The sequence below is a fragment of the Engraulis encrasicolus genome, chromosome 9 (assembly GCF_034702125.1).
Source record: "Engraulis encrasicolus isolate BLACKSEA-1 chromosome 9, IST_EnEncr_1.0, whole genome shotgun sequence".
NCBI classification, from domain to species: domain Eukaryota; kingdom Metazoa; phylum Chordata; class Actinopteri; order Clupeiformes; family Engraulidae; genus Engraulis; species Engraulis encrasicolus.
The window spans coordinates 5,235,671-5,256,999 of NC_085865.1; the positions used below are offsets into that span (position 1 = coordinate 5,235,671).

Below are 21,329 nucleotides of genomic sequence, written 5' to 3' on the forward strand. Positions count from 1 at the left end.
AGATGTATTCACTTTATTTTGTTTTGTTGTGTTCTACTTTTATTTCATTTCATTTATTTTACTTTATTTCATTTTATTTTATTTTATTTGGGTGGGTGGGGGTCTTTTTTTGGAGCCTTTATTGTAAGGACAATGTGAGAAGAGACAGGAAATGAGCTGAAGAGAGAGAGAGAGAGACGGTGCAGGGTTGGGAAATGACCTGGGTCGGGGCTCGAACCTGGTAGCCTGGTTCCTACCAGACCTCCGTGTGTGTGCTCTGGAGCCCCCTGGTGGCACTCCAAACACACACATCGGTCTGGGAGCATGTGGCAGGATTCAATTTCTGGACTCAAAAAATAATGCCGAGCATTTATCACTTCAATATCACTGGCAGCTCACATTGAGGAGTCACAGGTCATATTATAGACCATAGTGACGCTTTAGAGATCAACAGAATTTGTTGATATTGATGCAATAAATGCTGCGATTATTTTTTTGACTGGAGAGATGGAATCCTGCTACATGCTCCCAGACCTAGTAGTAGAGCTCACAAAGCTGTGTGGAACTACAGGTCAGGCAAGAGCCAGGCAACGAACCTGGGCCCCCATGGGCGTGCAAGGCCATTTACGGATGGGTGACTATAGCACACTGCACCACAACAGCCCTCTAATTTAGACAGTTTGGAGGAGTTTTGTTGATTCGAGAGGAGGCTATTCTCGTAGTGCAGGGTCAAGCCCATGCTACAAACAGTAGCCTACTAGCGCTCAGTGAAGTTTGCAGTGCTAATTCATCTCTCAGAGAGACCAAGGCCTCGTACACTCTCCATACAAGTGTTAAATTCATCAACTCTCGCAGGTATTGAAGTAAAACACTGTGAAATACACTGTGTAACCCTTCACATGGCTGGACTGGGGGAGAAATAGGACCCGGGCACGTTTGGCTTAACGGGGCCCCTCATAATTAGGTGAGCAGAAGTGACTCACCGGTGGGCCCCGGACCTTCGTGGTAACATTTTTTCATTAAATTTCTGAAAATAGGGGCCCACGAGGGTGCGGGCCCACCGGCAAATGCCTGCTATGCCAGATGGCCAGTCCAGCCCTAAACTCCTCACAGAGAACTGGTAAGAGGACGAGGCATTGCCCTGGCTCTTGACCAAACTCTTCTGGCTCATTATGGAAGCTACTGTGCTGTGGTGTAGCCTATTTCAGTGGGAGCTCCTACTGTGCTGTGGTGTAGCCTACCTCAGTGGGAGCTCCTACTGTGCTGTGGTGTAGCCTACCTCAGTGGGAGCTCCTACTGTGCTGTGGTGTAGCCTATTTCAGTGGGAGCTCCTACGTCGCAGTTGTAGTACTGCACATGTAGGGCCGGAATAACACACAGACTAGATATGGCTGCAGCGGTGGGGCCCCCACCTGCCAGGGGGCCCCCGGTTGGTCAAAGGGGTGGGGGGTCTAAATAGTTGGAGAAATGTAGCATTGATATCTTAGTCTTCCATGTCAGGTAGAGCTTTACATCTTACAGTATTAATACTCCTCTAGTGTTGGAATTATGACACTGTCTAGGTAATTTTGTTACAAAATTTGCCTTCCATTGGGGCCTACAGTAAACCTGTAGCCTAGGGGCCCCGGGTCTTCTTAATCCGGCCCTGTGTGCAAAGAGAGTGGAGAGGTGGACTGGATGGTCCTGGCCCACACATAGTGCTTTTGACACCACACTGAATATTGGATAAAAGGCTTGTCGAAACCTGCCGCTGTACTTTTCAGGCAGCGATGAAAAAGGAGTCGCCCACTTGTGTCGTCATCAGAGCAGAGCCTTATTGATGATCGCTCGGTCTAAATCACCATTACATTACATTTAATGCGTTTATCCAAAGCGACTTGCCGTTATTTAGGTGCTGTGGGAAGGTGCCTTTAACTAGGGCCCTTTGGCCATGGCTGATATGGTGGAGTAAGAACCTGCAAGTCCAATCATAGTGGGCTGGTCCCTGTCTAGTCGCAGGCCTATACAGAGGCATTTGAAGGATGCCTATTGATCTTGGCTCTGTGAACTGGACCGTGGGAGTTTTGCCAAGCCAAACTCTGACTACAGGCTTTGGGCACCAACCAGGCTACTGTAGTGTATGTGTGGCTGTGCTATTGCCAGTTCTGATGCCGTCTCTGATTACTCTTATTGAATTTGTTGTTGCTTTTATGCCATTTATTTGAGATAGGACAGTGAGAGAGTGACAGGAAATGAGTGAGGAGAGAGAGATGGGGAAGGATCGGCAAAGGACCTCAGGCTGGAATTGAACCCTGGTCACCGGCGTAATGACGTGGCATCTTAACTCATTGATGCCTAAAGCACCTGCAAAAAACACCAGCTGAATGCCTAAGTCCTTGTTGAGAAAGTTGCCCTCAGCCTATAAAATCCTAAATATCTTAGCCTCTGATGCACATACAAACATGATATAAGTAGCATTTAAAACCCTAAGACCCTCCTCTTGCATTAGAATGTGTTCATTCAGCTGTAACATATCCACATTTTAACACATATTTAAAAAGCTAAAATCTAAAGAGCCTAAAGCAACGTATACTGTATGTGTCTCCAGGCACCAAAGGTCAATCAATATATACGAGCCATCAGGCTAAAATGGGTTAACTCTGAGCCATCACACCCCTCTGATTGCTCTTATTCATACAAAGTTACGACGGGTATGTTTCAGACTACAGCAAGCTAAGATATTATTGACGCTAACTTTAGTGTTCAATGACATAAAATGTTGAACGCTCAGCATTGATTTGATGCCAAGGGCACTAGGTACAGGCTGACAGCTGCTGGCCTTATGGTTCATGCAAGTTCCAAATATTATTGTTCCAATACTTCCTCTTGGAAAGTTCAACATTTGCATAAAATTGTTATATAACCGGAGCTGCCGTAAAATGTCACCATTGTCATAGCAGAGCTGATCCTGCCACATGATGAATGACTTGGTGTCGCGTTATAAAATATCCAACATTTTTATTATGGTGTTGTGTTTTAGAATATGGCCTTTACCTATGTGATCACGATACTGAATTTTCCTGTAGGCTGCTGTTTTTATCTACGGGTAGAGTAGGGGTAGATTCCAGCCCAAATGGGGCATTTTAGGATCAAAAACAAACAAGAAATTGGAGTGTTGTTTGTTTGTTTGTTTGTTTGTTTATCAAAATACCCGGGTATGTGTAAACTGCACCTTATTATACTGTAGCTCCATGTTGTTGTTTTTTTCCACTTGTACAGATATGGAGTATGCGATCTCCTCAACATAAGACCAGCAAGCTGCATGTTAGCTAAGTAAGCTACCGCTGTCTACATCATGTGCTCCCCTCACTGTTCCCCGTGTCAGCCTCACATGCAAATCAGCTAGTTAGCCAGGCAACACGAGTGTATATTAGCCGTCCGAATGTCTGCGTATTTCAGCTCAAGCCCCACTGAATCACTGACACTTGTGATGTGATGTGTGTAGTGAGCATGCTGCACTATAGAGGACTGGGCCTCTCCACCTAACAAGGCTGGACTGGTCATCGGGCACACAGGGCATTTGCCCAGGGCACCGTGGAGGATTTTGGAGTGGCCTGGCCTTCCCCAATCCCCACCCCCTCACCTGTGTGTGTGTGTGTGTGTGTGTGTGTGTGTGTGTGTGTGTGTGTGTGTGTGTGTGTGTGTGTGTGTGTGTGTGTGTGTGTGTGTGTGTGTGTGTGTGCGTGCGTGCGTGTGTGTGATAGAGAGAGGGGGGGGTGCATGTATGTGAACTGATGTAAGGCTGGTTGCTGTACTCAAGTGGGTGCTGTATGTTTACTGCAATGTGCAATAATGTGTATTAGTTCTTCATGTATTTTGTTGTACTCGTGTATGTATGTAAGCTGACAGACAAGCACTCTACTCCACTCCACTACTCTCAATGTTGGTCTAGCCCTCTCCTCTCCCCTCCCCTCCCCTCCCCTCAGATTTAAATAAAACATTGGGCTGTTGTGGTCAAAATAGGTTATATTACTGTACGTAGATGACCAAAATGTTGTCATTGGCTTTGTCTCTCATTGTCTCTCTCTATGCCTGCCTGGTGGACCGTTTTTTTGGGCCCAAAAAATGCCCGGCGCAGGTTTTTGCAACCAGCCCGGCCCTGTCACCTATTATACCAGGCATGAATATGAGTATTAGGTAGCACCACTGTTATCTGTCGGCTCGTCCAGCCTTCCGTATCGATTTATGGCATGGCGTGATACGTCGCCTGGTTAAGCCTGAAGGATGCCAATAGAGGAAAATAATATAAATGCAAATGACGTGTGTGTGTGTGTGTGTGTGTGTGTGTGTGTGTGTGTGTGTGTGTGTGTGTGTGTGTGTGTGTGTGTGTGTGTGTGTGTGTGTGTGTGTGTGTGTGTGTGTGTCGGTGTGTGTGTCGGTGTGTGTGTGCATGCTTTTATTATACACTGGAGATGCTTGTAGACATTCATATGAATCTCTTCCTTTTCTTCCTCTGTTGCCCCGTCAGACATACGTATATAGGCCTACAGTATGGACTGGACATTCAGATACCGCAGGAAAAAGATACCAAATAAGACAATGTAAACATACTACAGAATATACATGGAGAGAGAAAGAGAGAGAGAGAGAGAGAGAGAGAGAGAGAGAGAGAGAGAGAGAGAGAGCGATAAACTACCAAATAAGACAATGTAAACATACAACAGAATATACATAGAGAGAGAGAGAGAGAGAGAGAGAGAGAGTGTGTGTGGTAGAATGACAAGATGCACTTCTGCCTTGCTTCCTCATAACTGTTTCCGACAAATGTGTAATCAAATTTGTTTTATTAGACAAATAGGCCTACGTTGTTCTCTACGTCAATATCATATGGTAATCCGAGAGAGTGGCATTTGACATGCATGATGGATGTTCCGGACTTTTCCTCATTCTTAAGATTTGCATGTTTTGTAGATCTTATGGACAAAATTGTATCGAATGAAAGCAAATAAGATGATGTGGAGCGTGCAGACCGTTCATTTATTTATGCTCTGGATTCCTTCCGCTCTTTGGTGACGCACCTTTTTCATTTTTTTTTTAATCGCAGGCACAATCCTCTATGTACACTACAAGATACAAGATACAAGGCACAAGATATTTTATTGCCATGTGTACATGAATTCTAGAAGATTTCTAGAAGATTTTAAAAGCTGCATTTAAAAAAAAGTCAGGCTGGAGAAAAAGGGAGATATGAGTGAAGGAGTGGTTTCCCTCCTATGGTGGTTTGGAGTTCAACAGCCTGATGGATTGAGGGATGAGGCAGTCCCTAAATCGGCTGTATGTATACGCCTCATATGCCCACCAGTCCTTTAGATTTCAGTGGTTTCCCAACCAGGGGTACGTGTACCACTAGGGGTACGCGAGCACACTGCAGGGGGTACTTGGAAAAATGTAATTGTAACAAATGTATGGTACTTAGTTCCATTGGGATAGAGAAAGTGATATAGAACTTGACTTGGGGGGCACTCATGGCACAACGAAAATGCTTAGGGGGTACACAAGACAAAAAAGGTTGGGAAACACTGCTTTAGATTTCAGTGGTTTCCTTTTTGTTTGCGTGCAACAAAGATCTAATTGACCCTCTCATATTCTATCCGCATTTTACCTTCCCCTTATCTGTTTATATTATACAGCCAGCTGCTGCAGAGTCTCACCTGATCCGGTAAAGAGAACCTCAGTGAACCTCAGCACATGTACCGTAAAGGACATGACTGCAACACCCTTCCCATAAGGTTGGAAAACATTGTTAAAGGGACACTGTGTGAGATTTTTAGTTGTTTATTTCCAGAATCCATGCTGCCCATTCATTAATATTACCTTTTTCATGAATACTTACCACCAGCATCAAATTCTAAGTATTCATTATGACTGGAAAAATTGCACTTTTCATACATGAAAAGAGGGATCTTCTCCATTGTCCGGCATTTTGAATTTCCAAACATAGCCATTTTTAGCTGCAAAAATGATTGGACTCGGACCATACTAGAAACTATTTGTTTAATACTTAGTAAACTTTCATGTAAAGATCAAATTTGGCAATAGGCAGCCCAATGTCAATAAGCAGCATAGTTGCAGTACCTTTTTTGACCATTTCCTGCACAGTGTCCCTTTAAGCACAAGTTACCAGTTAACATAATTTCAGAAAATTACATTCTGAAGTGCAAAAGGGGGTTGCGTGCAAATGACATGTCAAAACAGGCAGCAAAAAAAAAAGGTTTAGGAATCAATGCATTAGCTTGTGGTTATCTCCTCATGAACAGCTTGTGGTTATCTCCTCATGAACAGCTTCACAATAATGGACCAGCTAAAGGTGCACCAAAAATACTGAATCAGAGCAAGATATCGCAAAACACGCCCACTCAATGCAAAAGCGTGTGCTCAAGTTGGGTCTCCTAAAGGGGCGTTCAGCTGACATAAAGTGGATACCGGAAAAGCAACAAAATGACGCTTCTTGTTAGATCCACTTTCTTTGGGTGAACCGTAATGTTTTTTGGAGTTAATTTCCAGAATTCATGCTGCCCATTCACAAGTGTTACCTTTTTCAGGAATACTTACCACCACCACCAAATTCTAAGTAGCCTATTCATTATGACTGGGAAATTAGCACTTTTCACACATGAAAAGGTGGATCTTCTCCATGGTCTGCCATTTTGAATTTCCAGAAATAGACATTTTTAGCTGCAAAACTTACAGTACTTTGTTTATTACTAATAAATACCGTATAATACATTATTATACTAGTAAATATTGAGCTGCACCATATACAGACCCTCTCTCTCACTCATTTCTTTTCCCACTCTTCACTGCACTACCCAAATAAAGGCATAAACACCCAAAAATACACTTTAAAATGAACAGAGCACACAGAATCAAACACACTGACAGAAAACCACAGAGAAACAAAGAAAACACACACACTAGGCAAGTGCTCCGGTGGTTTGAAGTAGCCTATTTCCACCCGTGGCTCTCTCTCTCTCTCAGCTCCTGAAATAGAGAACCCTTAACACGTATGTCACCGCGCTGAAATTTGATCAACGCTTAGACTGTTTACCAATGTTTCCTGCTTGACATTTGCTGAGAGTGGCCTTTTGGAAAAGTCACAGCATAGCCGTGGATAGCCTCTATGATGAGAGTAATCGGTATTGTGTGTGTGTGTGTGGCGTGTGTGTGTGTGTGTGTGTGTGTGTGTGTGTGGCGTGTGTGTGTGTGTGTGTGTGTGTGTGTGTGTGTGTGTGTGTGTGTGTGTGTGTGTGTGTGTGTGTGTGTGTGTGTGTGTGTGTGTCTGTGTGTGTGTGTGTGTGTGTGTGTGTGTGTGTGTGTGTGTGTGTGTCAGTCTGTGTGTGTCTGTGTGTGTATTTGTATTTGTCTGTGTATGTGTGTATGCTGTGAGTGTGTGTGTTCATGGTGTGTGTGTGTGTGTGTGTCGGTGTGTGTGTGTCGGTGTGTGTGTGTGTGTGTGTGTGTGTGTGTGTGGCGCGGGACTGGTTGGTACAAGGGAGAGGAAAATAGAAAAAAAACATATACGTAGAGAATGTGCTTTTATGCCATCACTGACATATTGATAATGACATCACTAACGTTGATGGTGTTCATTAAAATGTACTGTCTTCATTGCTGTCCGCCAAGGGACGAATGGAATCCAAGGGCACTTTTAGCCATGGATAAAAGTGTAGCCTTGTACTCCACAACGCTCAGTATTCCTACTGGTACGTACACAGTGTAATTTGTAGTGTTAATTCAACACTGAGGAAGTGCATTTTCAAACCTTTTTCAGTTGGTCCTTAAAGGGACACTGTGCAGGAAATGGTCAAAAAAGGTACTGCAACTATAACTATGCTACTCATTGAAACTGGGCTGCCTATTGCCAAATTTGATCTTTATATGAAAGTTTACAAAGTAATAAACTACTATTTTCTAGTATGGTCCAAGTACAGTCAATTACTGGAAATTCAAAATGGCGGACCATGGAGAAGATCCCCCTTTTCATGTATGAAAAATGCAATTTTTCCAGTCATAATGATACTTAGAATTTGATGGAGGTGGTAAGTATTCATTAAAAAGGTAAAAAATTAGTAAATGGGTAGCATGAATTCTGGAAATAAACAACTAAAAATCTCACACAGTGTACCTTTAACTCTCTGTGTTGAGTGAACACCACTTAATTTACTCTGTGCTGGTTGTAGCAGAGATTTTACTACTCTTAATATCGAAGACATCAGATCCAATATAGCAGTTTGTTGATTAGGGCAGTGGTTCTCAAACTTTTCCATCATTCCCCCCTTCAGAGGGTCTGAATGCTTCCGAGCCCCCCCAAGCAGCAGTAGCCTATTCGCGCAGACTGATTTTGCGATCGCTGCGCAGAGTCAAAGGAAAGGTGACTGGTGATATTAAACAAAGAGGGACTGCAGTCGAATGCAGATGTGTGTTAATTAAGCGGGCTTGCGGAGCAAGAGCAGAGCTCTTGCAGAGCAAGGCCCGTTTATAGTAATCTCTAAGTCCTGTTTATTATTGGTTCTCTTGTACAGGGACAGTAAAAATAGAAAATGGATCTCCTCCTAGGCCTTTCGAGATAGAGACACCGTTCAAACACTAAAACGACCGGCTCGGCTTGGAGATCGCGTCTCGTTATAGGCTTCTCCGTGTCTCTTGTCGTTTTCCCGTTTTTGGCGATTTTGTTAAAGCCTGGGTCTCCATTGAAAACTATGGTGGAACCTTCATGAACCAAAGTTCTGCCACTCTAGAGATTAGAGTGTAGGAGGCTTTTTCGGTCATAAAACATCAACACTTTCACCTAGAAGTTTATTTGACGCGTTGTTAGCGAGCTCTATGGGATGTCTCCAAATTGTGAAAGTTTCATCTCCCAACTCCCAATACTTTTTAAATGGCAGGTTTGTAAAAAAAACAGGCCTGGCTCTATGGAGAATCCCATTCTTTCGAAAAGTGCATTTTTCAAGAGATCAGCGCATGTCCCACACGGAGGTCCATTTGTGCCTGAAAAATTTAACCTATAAACTTCATTCAAAGACTGTTAGAGAGATCACAAGCATGACTCCGATCTGTGAAAAGGACACGTGCCAACTCCTTTTAGTTTTTTTACAACGATGTTGTAAAGACAAAAAACTCATTCTCATTTTCTCCCCTGTTAAAGGCTCAATACTAACTGTCTTTCAGTCAATCACAACAGGTGCAGCCAGTGAAGGATTCCATTTCAACTGTCACTGTCTCAAGATTCCATTCTTAACGAGCAGGTGCGAGCAAGCATTCTAGAAGTCTATTGTTGAGCTCTGCAATGCAATGTAATATAGTCTTGCTGGACTATGCATGACAATTAGCTGCTTGGCTTAGTGGTAATGCATGCCGCTGCATTAGAGATATGGAGGTTGAGGGTTCGAAACCCACCTAAAGCCATGTTGATTTTCTAAATTATATCATATGCAGCGTTCCTTGGCCGACTTAAAATGCCATGTATATCATTTAGTATGGATGGCAAATGTGCTGAATTACAGATATTGAGGTTGGGGGTTCGAAACCCAGTCAAAGCCATGTTGATTTTCAAAATTACATCATATGCAGTGTTCCTTGGCCAACTTAAAATGCCATGTATGTCATTTAGTATGCATGGCAAATGTGCTGGATTACAGATATGGAGGTTGGGGGTTCGAATCCCAGTCAAAGCCATGTTGACTTTCAAAATTATATCATATGCAGTGTTCCTTGGCCAACTTAAAATGCCATGTATGTCATTTAGTATGAATGGCAAATGTGCTGAATTAGGGATATGGGGGTTGGAGGTTCGAACCCCAGTCGAAGCCATGTTGATTTTCAAAATGATATCATATGCAGTGTTCCTTAGCCAACTTCAAATATCATGTATTGTATGTCATTTAATATCAATGGCAAAGGGGTTGGATTACAGATATGGAGGTTGTGAGTTCGAATCCCGCTCGAAGCCATGTTGATTTTCAAAATTATATCATATGCAGTGTTCCTTAGCCAACTTAAAATACCATGTATGTCATTTAGTATATCCCCAAAACGCAGAGCTACAACACTTTCAAGATGGCTGAATCCAAGATGGCTGAATTGTTTGGCCCATAACTTCTGACTGGGTGGATGGAGTTTTTCCAAGATTTCTTTTAGCTTTGTTTTCTCAATAGTACTTTGTTTCATCTCTGCCCCAAAAGGCAAGCCCGCTTCCAGCATTTTCTGTGAGAATGCATTTCTAGTTTCTTATGCTATTCAAATTCATGACAATAATATAATGTTGGTGAGGGCTTTAAACTTATTGACTTATTGGCGAGACAGGAAATCATTTCCTTGGGGGGAAAAAACAAAAATCAGATGTGACACGCCCTCCCTGCAATGCTTCCCGCGCCCCCCCAGGGGGGCTTACGCCCCACTTTGAGAACCTCTGGCTTAGGGAGAGATTGAGAAGAGGAGACACAAGGCCCAAGGCCCCACTCCCATGTCTCCTGTCTCCCTCCCAGTAAAGGGTTTGGACTTGCTGCAATCCAATCTAAATTCCAACTCCCCTAACCATTAGACCCATCTTCAGAGGAGCTGCGCACAGCACAGGCACACACAATGAAGCTGTTTGCTGTTCTTGTAGTCAAACTCTTGCTTAACTTTCAGGGACAAACACAAGGCAAAAAAATAAATAAATATATATATATATATATATATATATATATATATATATATATATATATATATATATATATATATATATATATATAAATAAAAATACAAGCTCGTGCTGCTAGTTCATCTGTGCCTTCACAAGCATAACCTGCCCAATGTCATTCAACCTCCCCAGCACAGGCACCCACAAAATAGCACGGTAGCGTGCCCCAATTTGCGTTTCCGCTTTGGCAGTGTGCCATGTACCAAGGGTGAAAGACTGTGTTCGGTCTTTTGTTTTCAAAAATACCTACTTCTTCTTCTGGGCACAGAACGATTCATTATTCTACATTCGTCATCAATTTGTCTGTGAATAAACCTCAAAGAGGTCTTTTGAGTTTTTTGTGTAAAAACTTACTTATTTTGCACTGAGAGGCCTGCAGCCTTCACTTCGCTAAGCCGTTCTGCTCTCCTCAGACTCAGACTCAGACAGACACAGCCTCCCTATATAAAAGCTGGAACAATGTCTGAGGAGGACCTCATATAAATTATTCATCGACGGATAATCTCTTTGAGATGATGCTGCATAATCAATACTTTTGGCAATCACACAAGTTTCACCGCACACGGTGGTTTGGCCCCACGGCCAACAAGCAGGTACCGCTTAATACTCCGTGTGCATCACTGAACATGTCATTTATTTTCGTTTTGTTTGTTTGCTTTAATACCCCAAACTCCATCCCGTTATTGACAAGCTGGCAGATTTTTTTTTTTTTCATTTTCATTTATTTATTTATTTATTTAGGCGATTTATTTTGTGAGGTGTGGGAGAGATTACTGAGGCTTGTCTGTTGCCTAGCAACCATGTGGGCTAAAAAATGGTGTTGTGGTGTTGGTGAGCGTTACTGGACTGGTGGGCCCCATGGGGAGAAGAGAGGGAACACTGAATATCTCTGCTCCTTTTCCAGAATGCGTTTTCATGTAACATACGTTCCACTTAGCTGATGTTTTTTTTTTTTTTTTTAAATATATATATACTATATATATTTTTTTTTTTGTGTGGCTTTTATGCCTTTATTTTACAGGACAGTCAAAGATGGTGACAGGAAGCGAATGGGACAGAGAGACCGGGGAGGATCGGGAAATGACCCCGACTGGACTCGAACCTGGGTCCCCGTGGGTGGGCATGCAAGCCCAAATGTGGGGGGCTTAGCGCGCTGCGCCACAGCGCCCCCGCTGATGCTTTTTTAAATCCAAAATGACAATTGGAAGGGTGTTGGTTACAGTGGAGAAGTGTGTGGATACTAGGCTCTTTACTCAAGAGCACATCAGCCATGGAGTGTGGTAGGGAGTGGAAGAGAGGGATTCGAACCTGCAACCCTCTGATTCAAAGTCCACGGTTGCCCCACATAACAAACATACCGGTACATTACATTACATTACACTCAGCTGACACTTTTTTTCCAAAGCAACTTACTCATGGTATTGGTTGCAGGACAAGGTAGAGGTTACAGTCCCTGGAGCAGTGTGTGGATAGGCGCCTTGGTACAGGGTATTGGTTACAGTCCCTGGAGCAGTGTGGGGATAGGTGCCTTGCTCAATGGCACCTCAGCCATGGAGGGAGGAAGGGGTTGGTATGGGTGGGGATTGAAGTTTTGGCAAAGGACGCGCTCAACTTCTTGGAAAAAATGAAAGTCTTTGGGTGCGCGATAAAATGTATCAACTTAAGGAAGAAAAATCCGCACTCACAAACCAGGGCTTGACACTGGCACCTGCCAACCGGCCAAATGCTGGTAAAACTTGCCTTTGGCTAGTAATACTTTCAGTGTCACTAGCCAATGTGGTTGGTAGTTTATTCCTTGGTATGACATACGCATCATAGTTGCCTATATTCTGTTGTTGTTTGTTATTCTAATGGGGGCAACTTTTGTTTACATTTCAAAAAAACATTTTTATTTATTCCCAAAAACATCCAAAAGGTTATGCAACATCAGTAGACGGCTATCAAACAGCAATACCTTTTGAGAACATATTTGGAGTAGGCCTATGCTCAAATGTAAACAAAAGTTGCCCCCATTAGAATAGCTCATATCTCGGAAAGGGTTGGGCCAAAAACTGCGGCGTCACCGGGTACTGACAAGTCAAAGGTAGCGTGAGCAATACAACAGCACATTGAAATTTGCAGGAGTTGCCCTTTATTATTTAGCAGTTGTCGAAGTTTAGGTTCTGATTTAGGTAATGGGTGTGTGAACTTTGCTTCATAGACTTTGTAAACACCCAAGTTTACGCTCCTGAATCTCAGTAAATCCGACGGCGAGTTCGAGTACGGAATGCTAAGCTTTGGGGAGGGGAGAACCGCGTTACGACTACAAAGACTGTGAGAACATCGGCTTGTGCTGGCATCCGCGAGGGTTGGAGGGGCGACACAAGCCATCCAGCATCATGTGAACATCGCCAGCTAAGTGACGGCACTTTGCGTGAATGTTTGGATATAAGGTATCGCTTAATTGTCGGCTCACTCGTGAGTGAAGGGGCTGTTGTTGGCCACTACGAACACAAGCCACGCATCGGGCCTGCAATGTTGCAACGTTAGAACTAACTTTGGTTCAGTTAATATGCCGGCTGGGACTGGGGGTGTGTGTGAATGTGCGTGTGTGTGTGTGGGCCCACAACATTTTATGTTTAAAGGTGAATGTTAAGTTTAAAAGGACACTGTGCAAGATTTTTAATTGTATATTTCCAGAATTCATGCTGCCCATTCACTAATGTTACCTTTTTCATGAATACTTACCACCAGCATCAAATTCTAAGTATTCATTATGACTGGAAAAATTGCACTTTTCATACATGAAAAGGCGGATCTTCTCCATGGTCTGCCATTTTGAATTTCCAGAAACAGTCATTGTTAGCTGCAAAAATGACTGTACTTGGACCATACTAGAAAATATGTGTTTATTACTCAGTAAACTTTCATGTAAAGATCAAATTTGTCAATAGGCAGCCCAGTTTCAATGAGCAGCATACACCGCATTCCACATTATTACGCAACTGACATTTCTCGCTGTTTCCTCAAATAATCAATATAAATGACAGTCATCATAATTTTCAAGTCATCAGCCATTAGAGTAGTTTTAGTTTTTGAATGAACCTTCCAATGATCACAATATTTTTTTAAAATAATAAAAAAAACTTAAAATGCTCTGTTCCAAATTATTACACAAAACAGTTTTGTAGTGTTCAAATACAAATTTCTTTCTTTGTTTCCCATTTACATCAAAACAGTTGGAATTTGGTACCTTCTAAATTACATTTCAATGTTCAATACTTGATGATAAACTCTTTGTCTTAGTCACTGGAATGCTGTGTTTAACATTGAAGTCAATGGCATGGCATTGCATGGGAGTTATGGAAGCCCAGATATTCTTGATGCTTTGCTCTCAGCTGTTTTTGTTTGTTTGGTCTGGTGAACCACACTTCACTCTTCAATATACCCGTAGATTTCCATGCCACGTTTAGGTGCTTTGGTGGTATCGACATTTTAACTCACCAGACATAAAACCCCATTGAAAATGAATGGGATGTTATGTCTGGTGAGTTAGAATGTCATCATCTCCAAAGCACCTAAACGTGGCATGGAAATCTACAGGTATATTGAAGAGTGAAGTGTGGGTCACCCGACCAAACAAACAAAAACAGCTGAGATCAAAGCATCAAGGATATCTGGGCTTCCAGAACTCCCATGCAATGCCCTGCCATTGACTTCAATGTTAAATGCAGCATTCCAGTTACAGCTTATAACAAAGTTTTGAAGGTACCAAATGCCAACTGTTTTGATGTAGATGGGAAAAAAAGAAAGAAATTTGGATTACAACACTACAAAACTGTTTTGTGTAATTAATTGGAACAGAGCATTTTGGGCATTTTAAGTTTTTTATTATTTAAAAAAATACCGTTATCATTGGAAAATTCATTCAAAAACGTTTAAATTGTACTCTAATGGCTGATGACTTGAAAAATATGACGACTGTAATTTGTATTGATTATTTGGGAAAACTGCAAAAAATGTCATTTGCGTAATAATGTGGAATGCAGTGTAGTTGCAGGACCTTTTTTGACCATTTCCTGCACAGTGTCCCTTTAAGATCTAAGTGACTGAGTTAACAGAGCTCTTGGTTCACTGTAGTCAACCATTATGGGGTTGATCAGTGTCAACATTCTAACAAATTTAAAGGTGACTTAATTTGATTTGTAACAGAACTGGTAAGGATTATTTGAGTTTAAAGGTATTCAAGGAATACATCATTTGGGTTTATTATTATTTTATATTATTATACTATAGCTATAACTTTTGTATTTTCAATTTAAGTACTATTTTCAAATTCACTATAAACCACTATAAATATAATACTGACTTGTGTGTTTAATGGTATATTTACTGAGGTGTAAGTGTTCATGTCTAGGATCTTTATACAAGGGTACTTGGTAAAGGTAAATAGCAGTAGATATCTAATGGACACCTTAACTAAGGGAGGCAACAAACCTTAAATATTTATCCAGGCTATCACAGGAACCTGGGGTTCGTCCGTTTAGCACTTGATAACGGCTAGGGGGGTGTCCCTACAATGAAAGAGAGTGGGTATTGCTGTGTCTCAGCATCTCCTCCATGCACACAGTGCAAAGACTGCATAATGGCTTCACGCTTTCTCCACACAGACAGTAGAAAGGTCTAAATAAGGGATGCCTGAATGCAGACAGTACCAAGTGCGCATATTGGTCTAAATAAGGGATGCCTGAATGCAGACAGTACCAAGTGCGCATATTGGTCTTAGGATTCCAAAGTGATCTATCAGACTCTGCTGCCCTTCAGCAAATGCCAACGTGCCGCACCAGGATGAATGGCGTGTCAGCTTTGATTTAGCACTAGTTAATTTCTCTCTCAGGTTGTGTGTGTGCTAGTGGTACTTTTTTCTCCCTGTCCTGCCTTAATTACTTCTGTGGTCGACATAAGGTCTTTAACTTTCAAGATGAAATCACTACACTGTAAAAAAAAAAAAAAAAAAGGACAGTAGTCTTGGTTAGTTTTGAGAGGAGACTCGTTGAGATCTATGGTGGGAAATAATAAAGGACATCTGTTGAACTGTGGACAGAAAGTAATTGTGACCTGGGTCATGGAACTGCTTGAGTGAATGAAGCGAAGGACAGCACTCTTCAGATTTCTCTTTGTTTATTCGCCTACGAACGTTTCGGGCAGAGCCCTTTTTCAGCGCGCAATCACGATTGCCAATCACCATTACACACTGAAGAAGGGCTCTGCCCGATACATTCTAATAATTAAATAAACAAAGAAAAATAGGAAGAGTGCTGTCCTTCGCTTCATTCACTCAAGCAGTGCTATGAACCAGGTCACAATTACTTTCTGTCCACAGTTCAACAGTTGACATTTATTTCCCAACTTAGATCTCAATGAGTCTCCTCTCAAAACTAACCATGACTACTGTCTTTTTTTTTTACACATGTCCAGCGATTCACTCATCTATGTTTTACGTGGGATTTAGCACCCAGTTAAAAACAGTATTAATAATTGAATCAGTGAACTGAAAAGATGTATGGAGAATCGGGATGACTGGAAGCAATGATGGAAGGCTCGTCTGAGGACGACAAAGAGAGACTCATTGGGAGATTAGTGGAATCGCATCTCTTGTCATGCCACTGCTTGCCTTGCCTCATTCCTGCTTTGAGTTGCGCTGTGTCCCAAAGGCTCACTGCTCTTTCATTGTATCATTGCCTCTTTTATCCAAAATTGGCAATAAAATACTATGGAAGACATCAACGTACTGTATGTTCTTAATCACTAGAGATGCACCGGATCCAAGATTCTATTAATCACTGACACATATTTTCACGTATCAATTAGAGATGCACCGGATCCTGATTTTTAGGATCCTGCCGGATACCGGATCCACTGCTTAAGATCCTGCCGGATCCGTAACCGGATACCAGATCCTACGAAAGGGTTGAAACACATAGCCTACTCGCACACATTTTATTACGTTGGCTAAAAAATGTTTTAAGACTCATTGGCTTACTGCCACACTGCCTTCAACGGCCGCTTCCAAACGGCTTTCACTCCATGCAATGATTGGAGTTGTGAAAGACTAACTGAATAGCCTAGGCTACATAAAAAGTAGAGATGCCCCAGATCCTGATTTTTAGGTAACTGCCGGATACCGGTAGCCTGGCTCTCGCGAGACCCCTAGTGCTTCGTGCATCTTCGTTACACTTCGTGAGCTGCGCGAGAGTCAGGTTAGGATACCGGATCCACTGCTTAAGATTCTGCCGGATCAACCAGAACCAAAACCAGATCTTGAATCCTGTGCATCTCTAGTATCAATACATATAGTGTTATGGGGACCCAATTCTAGGCCGCCCTCTCTCCCGGGGCCTGGGACAACTGACAGCCCCCCACCACCACTACCACCACCACCACCACCACCCCTGGGGCTTCAATTAAAATCAACCCAGACACAATTGCTATATGTAATATGCTAAGGACTGTTATTAGCCTAGGGAAAAGCTGACACATCCCACAATTTCTGTGTTGATTCAGTATATGACAGCCTCGGGCTGTAGATCACAAAACGTTTTTTTTTTTCTTGCTTCCTTTTCAAATTTGTGTTCTGGAAAAAATCTCTGTAAATAACTGTCTATGGCTACGCAGAGCATTTTGTATCTTTTTGGTCGGTTTGCTACATTGGACACATCATTTATCTTGCTGTCATTCTCAAGTGCTGTTCCTTCCCTGTCACAATGACGGTTAGCTTACAAGCACAAAGGGAAATTAAATGCCAAGTGCTGTGTCTTCCCCTTCACAATAACTGCTTAGTAACGCAAAAGGGAAATGAAATGCATTTCATGAACCTTTTGGATTGTGGAGGGGGAAAAACAGATTACATTTGTCCTAGTCAGGACACGCATTTAGCAAAATGATGGCCAGAACAAACAAACAAACAAACAAGAGCAATCAGAGATGGCAATCCGGCCCCCTGGCCAATGCTATATGTAGCTCTGTGTGTGTGTGTGGGTGTGGGTGTCGGTGTCGGTGTCGGTGTCTGTGTGTTTGCCAAATTGTAAGATCTGATAAGTGTGTTTGACGCCCCCTAGCAAAGAAACACACATTGCAGGCAGACAAACCAACAGACAGACAAATCAACAGACAAACAGACAGACAGATAGTGTCACTGCAATATATGCTCCAAACCCATCCCTTTAAGAGGTAAATCATCTAATAGAAGAGCCTGGGGTCCTCATGTTCTTAAGAAAATGAGGACTCCAGAGTGCATGCATGGTCCAACGCAGTCTCACCCCAAGTAGTCAATATCTGAGTACCTTTGACCAGACTGCAATTTTTGACGTCTTGGGTATTCCTTCCACGTCACATTTTGACTATGTGGCCTAACCCTAAACCTATTCCTAAACCTAACCTCAATGACGTTATGCTGCCACAAGGGGGCGCCTTTGAGGACATAGTCAAAATGTGACGTGGAAGGAATACCCAAGACGTCAAAAATTGCAGTCTGGTCAAAGGTTCTCAGATATTGACTACTTGGGGTGAGACTGTGTAGCATGGTCTCACCTTGCCAACGTAGAGCGGCTCGCTGCCGGTGTACTCCTCCAGAACAAAGAACTGGTTCCAGACCCAGCTCCTCTTCTGCCGGTGGTGGTTGTCCTCTTCCAGCGAGTCCAGCTCCCCATTGGGCTGTAAGCCTGTCTCAGGCTGAGTCCTGTCTGAGTCCTGTCCATCAGGGGCCAGACCCAAACACCCAGAAGACATCAGCAGAACCAAAATGGCCACTGCTGTAGCACAGAGCCAGACAGCTCTGCCTGCACGAGGCCCACACAGCAACATAAGATGCATTGTGGATGTATGCAGGTGTGATCGACTATATATGTGTTGGTTGTTTCTTGTTGTCTTCTTTTATTGTTTTTAATATGTGTTTTGTGTAATCGTACTCTCTCAATTGTCCAAGCTGAGATTGTCTCTTTGGCTGAGATAACGAAGGTTCATCTTATCACATCTTATCTTGGATGGCATCTGGTGGTGGTTCATGGAGGACTTGATCGCCACGACAACACAGCACACCAGACTACACCACAGCAGAGCTACAGAAGAGAAGACCTTTCTATTCTCTCTCAGCTCTTCACCGTATCCCATGGAAGAAAGAAAGAATTATTTCAAAAAGGAGAACAAGAGAAAAAAAATGACAGCAGCTTTCACTCTCTCTGTCGCAAAAGAACAGAAAAGAAAAAAAAATCAAGCGAAAAAAGAAAAGGAGGAGGAAGAGGAGGAGGAGGAGGAGGAGGAGGAGGAGAAAAGCTCCATTGATGACTCTATGATGGCTGCAGCATGTCTGGTTCTGAAGGCTGCAGAACTACAGTGTGACTGGGGGGGTTGATGTCGTCTGACAGCTGGCTTCTTGGACAGTGGAAGAAGTCCTCTGTCAGCGAGTGTTGTTGCGAGTAGCTGCTTGGGCCGAGAAAAAGTGTCATTGAGTACTGCTGGACACTAAGAAAGTGTTACAGTGAGAAACACTTGCCACTTTGGGACAGTGGGCCACTTTTCATTCAGTGTTGATGCAGTGATTCATTCATCTATGGGGGTGACAGAGAAGATGTTGGAGATGTTGGCTACTGCTTTTGAGGGAGGAAAGCTGGCCATGTAGGAGTCACGGCCACTGGGAAAGTGTGAGAAAGTCAGTCTTGCCAGAGATTCTTTAAGTATATAGAGATATGCCAATGTAATAGGTTGCTATGGGCACCTAACATGACCAGGTTCCGGTCTGCCTAAAGGGGCGTGTCATAATACTCCTAGTATTGAATAGAACAGTCCTTAGGTCTGCCTAAAGGGGGATTTCCCCCCCTCCCCCTTGCAATAATAGAACCCGGAAACAATGGGCCAATGGAACCTCTCTCTATCTACTCTCTCTGGTCTTGCTCTCTGGTGAGAGGCCTTTTTTCCTTTACTGGGGATGTTGGCTGCTTTGATAGAGGAAGAGAGAGTGTCACTGAGCGTTGATGCAGGAGCCGCAGTCACCGGGCAGGGAGAAAGTCTTGCTCTCTGGTGAGAGGCCTGCCCTTTACTGGGGATGTTGGCTGCTTTGATAGAGGAAGAGGGAGTGTCACTGAGCGTTGATGCAGGAGCCGCAGTCACCGGGCAGGGAGAAAGTCTTGCTTTGTGGTGGTGGGAGAACTGTCCTTTATGTCCTCTGTTGTGGAGATGTTGGCTGCAGCAGCTGTGATGGGTGAAGAGGGAGAGTGTCGTGTAGTGCTGTTGAGTGTAGACTGCGGATGCGGAGGCCGGCCACTCGCGGGTGAGGAAGTGTTGCTTGGTGCTTCACGGGAGACAGGGAGTTGTAATTGGCACCTATCGGAGCTGAAACACACAGACAGACACAGAGAGAAAGAGAGAGAAGAGATTGCTTGTGTTAGACACACTGAGATTATGAGGAGGTGCATCAGAGTGTAGTGTAGTGGGTGGGGAGAGTTTGCTGTAGTGCGATCAGGGTGGTCCTATGGTAGCCTGATCATCATCCACTTTCAAATCTCTTCGAGACTTGGTCTGACCAAGAGCATAACAATTTACATTTCCCACCTCCCTTGGTTTGCTATTGGTTGTTTGCTTCCTGACAAAGTGGGAGTAGTTCCCGATTTTTTGGGAGATCAGAAACCATATTTATATTGCTCTTGGCCTGACTAGAAGCAACACCACTAGGAGGGCATGGCCTGGCTAGTCCTATGGGTGTGCAAAGTGTTGCTTGGTGCTTCACGGGAGACAGGGAGCTGTAATTGGCACCTATCGGATCTGAAACACACAGACAGACACAAAGAGAAAGAGAAAGAAGATTGCTTGAAAACACATAGACAGACACAGGGAGAAAGAGAAAGAAGATTGTTTGAAAACACATAGACAGACAAAGGGAGAAAGAGAAAGAGATTGCTTGTGTAAGACACACTGTGATCATGAGGAGGTGCATCAGAGTGTAGTGGGTCGGGGGAGTTTGCTGTAGTGCAGGGGTGGGGAACCTTTTTCATTCGAGGGGCCACTTCAAATTCCTCCAAGGGCTGTTAAAGTCCTCACAGGGCTGTACTATGAACATAAACCAGGATTTCCCCCTGCACTTTGGCCTATATTGACGGCACCCCCCTCTAAAATAGACCCAACACTCTCTAAGGTCCCCATAATTATAACTTAATTGTATTGCAAATGTAATTTCTAAGATTCCTTTACGAAATATGTCATATTTCATGTGAAGCTGCATTACATTAAAATTACATCGGAGGCCAGATAAAACTGCCTCAAGAGCCGTAAACGGCCATCGAGACATAGGTTTCCCACCCCTGCTGTAGTGTGATCAGGGGTCGTTCATAGAGGCGGGCCATCCGGGCAATTGCCCGGGGAGGCACTCCTGAGGGGGTGGCTCCATCTCTCTCCAACTCTTCCCCCACTAAATCGCCAATTAGCACTATTAAAGGGGCATTCCACCGGTGGAGACATGAATATGTATTGAAAGTGGGTCATATATGTAGTAGAATAGTAGCATAAATCTCTAATTTGGTGCCTTCTTGGCCGAGAAAAGGCAGAAAATTACTTTTTAGTGCTTGTGGATTTGTGACAACAATCCCCATAATGCATTGTA

The 21,329-nt window shown here is 43.2% G+C and overlaps 1 protein-coding gene across 1 annotated transcript in view; it reads right to left on the reverse strand.

The window, feature by feature from the left end:
* Positions 1 to 21,072, reverse strand: part of LOC134456086 (cadherin-7-like) — a 187,338-nt gene extending 166,266 nt beyond the window's left edge. Inside the window, exons 1-4 of the mRNA XM_063207519.1 lie at positions 21,029 to 21,072; positions 20,486 to 20,494; positions 19,774 to 20,024; positions 18,269 to 18,516 (exon numbers count right to left, since the gene is read on the reverse strand). Of these exons, the coding sequence (XP_063063589.1) occupies positions 18,269 to 18,516; positions 19,774 to 20,024; positions 20,486 to 20,494; positions 21,029 to 21,072 (552 nt within the window). The remainder of the gene's footprint in view (positions 1 to 18,268; positions 18,517 to 19,773; positions 20,025 to 20,485; positions 20,495 to 21,028) is intronic.
* Positions 21,073 to 21,329: the final 257 nt, after the last annotated feature.